At 36.3% G+C, this 4,215-nt stretch overlaps 1 protein-coding gene across 1 annotated transcript; it reads left to right on the forward strand.

The window, feature by feature from the left end:
* Positions 1 to 2,291: 2,291 nt before the first annotated feature.
* On the forward strand, positions 2,292 to 3,239 carry LOC127228068 (olfactory receptor 51B6). Its single transcript, XM_051192506.1, has one exon. It carries the CDS (start codon positions 2,292 to 2,294, stop codon positions 3,237 to 3,239), a length of 948 nt encoding a protein of 315 aa, XP_051048463.1.
* The last annotated feature ends 976 nt before the right edge of the window (positions 3,240 to 4,215 follow it).

Genomic DNA, 4,215 nt, shown 5'->3' on the forward strand with positions numbered 1-4,215 from the left:
CAACTCCTCCACCTTGCCCAGATCTCACAGATAAGCCTGTATACCACAAAGCTAACTCTGAAGAAACTGTGCAAAAGTGCTCAGCATTTGAGTCAACTGAGAAAGACAACAAGCTGGTTTATACTGCTAAAGATCCCACCTAATGTTTGAAGCCTGCATGATTCACAATGGATAAAAAGGACTACAGTGTTGGATTAGTAAGTCCCATCCATTCATTAGTAAAATTAGCCTCTTATCTGGAATATATAGACTTGTATACGATTTCTACAAAATGAAATGAGTATATGTGTATTGCAGTTGGTTGAGAGTTGACAACTAGAATTATTTATTTACTGTGTTTATGTCCTTGCATTATCTATCTTTTTCCATCCTGTCTCAGGTTTTTGTTTTCATTTTTTCTTCTTTATTCCTCTATTGGATGCTTGTGTAGTATTAATGTAACACAATAGAAAAAGCATATTCAATGTATTATATGATAAACTTGAAGTATGCAAAACAATTTAAATATTTTCACTCAGAAAACCAGTAACTGTGTAGATAATAGATACAATAATTAATAACTCCTGTTACATTTCACAAGGTACACTTCTATTAGTTCACAATATTCTTGAATTCAAATAGATAAATGTTTATTCACCATCTCACATCTTAAACTCTCCATAAACCATGTACTTCTGAGCATTCCTTGGCAGGATAGAAATAGCTGCCACTGTTTCTTACCTGTTGGAATGCCTTGTATCCCCAGACTTCTCCTAGCCTAAATATCACAGGAGCAAGTATAATGTTCAGCAATGTCAGAATTTCCCATTTACCAAGCCTCAATTAATTTTTTCACGTGGGCACATTCACTATCGGCTATTCAAATAAAGTACAATGTTGCACTTTTTTTTCCTTAAAGTCAAACCATCTGAATTGTCTTATTTTTTCCCCATAGCTTCATATGCAAATGGGATCACTTGACAAATGTTATAGTAAATGCTAAAAAAAAGTATGTTAACTGCAACTTCTGTAATAACAAAAATTCAAAGCAATGAAAGCATTCTCTTCTAATCTTTTCTTTGCTTAGGGTCAAAAGCATGATGGAGACAAAAAATTATTAGAACCCTTCATAAATGATAACCTAACTCTCAAGTGGCTCACCAAGTTCACTACTGTTAAAAAATAGTACTAGTGGATCAGCAAGCAAACTCTGAAGAGTGCAGCTCAGTGGTCTGGAGGCAATTTTTCATGATGAAGGTGGGTTACATGAGTGATGTCTAAAAGTGTACTAATAAATGGTTTTCACTGCACATGAGATATAGAGTTCATACAAGAAGTAAGAGAATGTGGCCACATCCTGATACCATAGGATGACTGACTGTTTCCAATAGTACTATAGAATTCTTGTGAATCCCATCAGACTCTTTAGTTATTAAAGCATATCCATGTGACCAAGTCTAAATAATCAATTTCTAATTTTCTTCTCCAAACATCTGACATATAACAGTCATTTTCTAAAGTTCTCAGTAAATAGTGCCTTCAAGTACCTCTGAAACTCTTATTTTTATTGTTTCTTTTTATATGTATTTTATAAAACTCTGAAAATTTTGAAGGAGCTTATGGAAAACTAGAGCATTATACTCTTCATTAACTTGGAGGCTCACTTATTTTGGAGAAACCTACATACTAGTCAGTCTTTTGTCATTTTTCATCCTCCCCAAAATTCTTCAGACCTTTATCACTAAAAATTACTTATAGATATATTGGATATACCCATCCTGGAAGTTAATGGTTTTATTTTATTAACCATTTTCTTTATGTTATTTTGCAACCTGGTATCTACAGCTGTTCTTTACACAATGCTTAGATGCTTCTTGATCTTCTGTGTCTCATTTATTCTAGGAAATCTATGGGTCTATTCTAAATACCAACATTCAGGACGAGGAGTACCATGACAAAATTACTGTGAGTACCAATACTATTAAAGCACTACTCAACCATAGGGATTTGTTTCTTCATTTTGTGAGGAGTATAGGATTTACCAAGATTTTATCTAAACCTGCTCTTCATACATAGCTTATCTCTATTGTAGACTGCAATAATCTTACATATAGTGAGGTCGGAATAATGTAGAGTTGTTCTTGACATATTCTGTTTCTCTATATCTAGAAAACTCCCAGGAATGATTAAATTGTTATTGTTGTTGGAAAGAAGAACCTCTGATCATCTACACAGCATGTAGCTTCCTCAAGAGGCAAACCCTAGAGAACTGAATTTGATCACCTTGCCTGAAGGAGCAATTTTCCTCTACAATGCCCTCAGTGGGGCTCAACACCTCCTTCTCCCCATTTTTGCTCACTGGCTTCCCAGGTCTGGAGGAAGCTCATCATCTAATCTCTCTCCCATTGTTGGTGGCCTATATCTCCATACTCTTTGGCAACGGCACCCTTCTTTTCCTCATTAAGGATGACCACAACCTCCATGAACCCATGTACTATTTCTTAGCTATGTTGGCAGCTACAGATCTTGGAGTAACATTGACAACCATGCCCACAGTGCTGGGTGTACTGTGGTTAAATCACAGGGAGATAGGCCATGGAGCCTGCTTCTCCCAGGCCTACTTTATCCACACTCTCTCTATTGTGGAGTCAGGGGTCTTGCTTGCCATGGCCTATGACCGTTTCATTGCCATTAGAAACCCATTAAGATATACCACCATCCTCACAGATACTAGGGTAATAAAGATTGGCATAAGTGTATTGATGAGGGCTTGTCTATCAATCATGCCAATAATCATTCGCCTGCATTGGTTTCCCTATTGCCGATCCCATGTACTCTCTCATGCTTTTTGTCTACACCAAGATGTCATCAAACTAGCCTGTGCTGACATCACATTCAATCGTCTCTATCCGGTTGTCGTTGTATTTGCAATGGTTCTGCTAGATTTCTTGATCATCTTTTTCTCCTATATTTTAATTCTCAAGACTGTCATGGGCATTGCTTCAGCAGATGAGCGGACTAAGGCCCTCAACACATGTGTCTCCCATATCTGTTGCATCCTGGTCTTTTATGTCACTGTCGTTGGTCTGACATTTATTCACAGGTTTGGAAAGCATGTTCCTCATGTGGTCCACATCACAATGAGCTACATCTACTTCCTTTTTCCTCCTTTTATGAATCCTGTCATCTACAGCATTAAGACCAAACAGATTCAGAGTGGTTTGCTTCGCTTCTTCTCCCTGCCTTGTTCTAGAATATGACACTGACTACTCTCGGAGGAACACCTCGTGGGATGTGTAAATAGTGACAACATTGCAGGAATAAGCATCCACACAAAATATTTTATTAAAAATCTACTAAGGTCCGTGCTGTCAATTGCTGTCAATTACTGATTTGATATGTTATGAAGTATTCACAATACTAAGACCTCACTTTGATATTAACAACTTCCCTAAGGTAACTAACACCATTTGTTGATTTTATTACATGTGACATGTATAGACATATATGGCCTTTGAAACTACAATATAGGTCACACTTGTTTGCGTCAAAGCCCATAATTCTCCATCATCAGCCCTCCTATACCTAATGTTAAAGCACGATTTTTTGTGTATTTGAGCCAGACACTGACCTCAGTTCAGGATGATTGACTTTGAAAAAGCATGTCCAGGTAAAGTCTGTTTCCAATATTGATATATATTTATGAAATAATAATACCAATAATAACAATTTTAAGACAAAAATAAAATGCTAATCCAGAATAATCATTATCTTGAGAAGTTTGGTCTCAGGCAATGCTGAATAGATATAGGTTATTTTCATTTATTAATGTGGTGTAAAAGGAGAATAGCATGGTAAACACTAGATGGGAGGACCTGGAACACAGGATTCTAAAGCATGGCTTGGTTAATCATTCATTTTCGATGGGAGGATAGGAGAAGATAGAGTTTGGAGTTATCACTAGAAGAGAATATTTTCTTTCTGCAATTATCCTTCAGCTTTTATTCTATCATTAGTTGGCTTGGGGGAAGAGTGCTTGTGATTTATGCTCTCTGAAATAACCAATATCAATAATTGAATGGATAAGTTAAAATTTTCCAAAAAATGTTTATGAAAAGACTATGGGACTTAGTTCTCGGTCTCTGGGCTCTATCATACTAGCCTTTAAAGTAACAGATACTGGGTACATCTTCTATTTCTCACAACAAATATAATTTCCTAGAACTTTTGAGTTTA

Source organism: Phodopus roborovskii, unplaced genomic scaffold (genome assembly GCF_943737965.1).
Source record: "Phodopus roborovskii unplaced genomic scaffold, PHOROB, whole genome shotgun sequence".
In the NCBI taxonomy this organism is placed as follows: domain Eukaryota; kingdom Metazoa; phylum Chordata; class Mammalia; order Rodentia; family Cricetidae; genus Phodopus; species Phodopus roborovskii.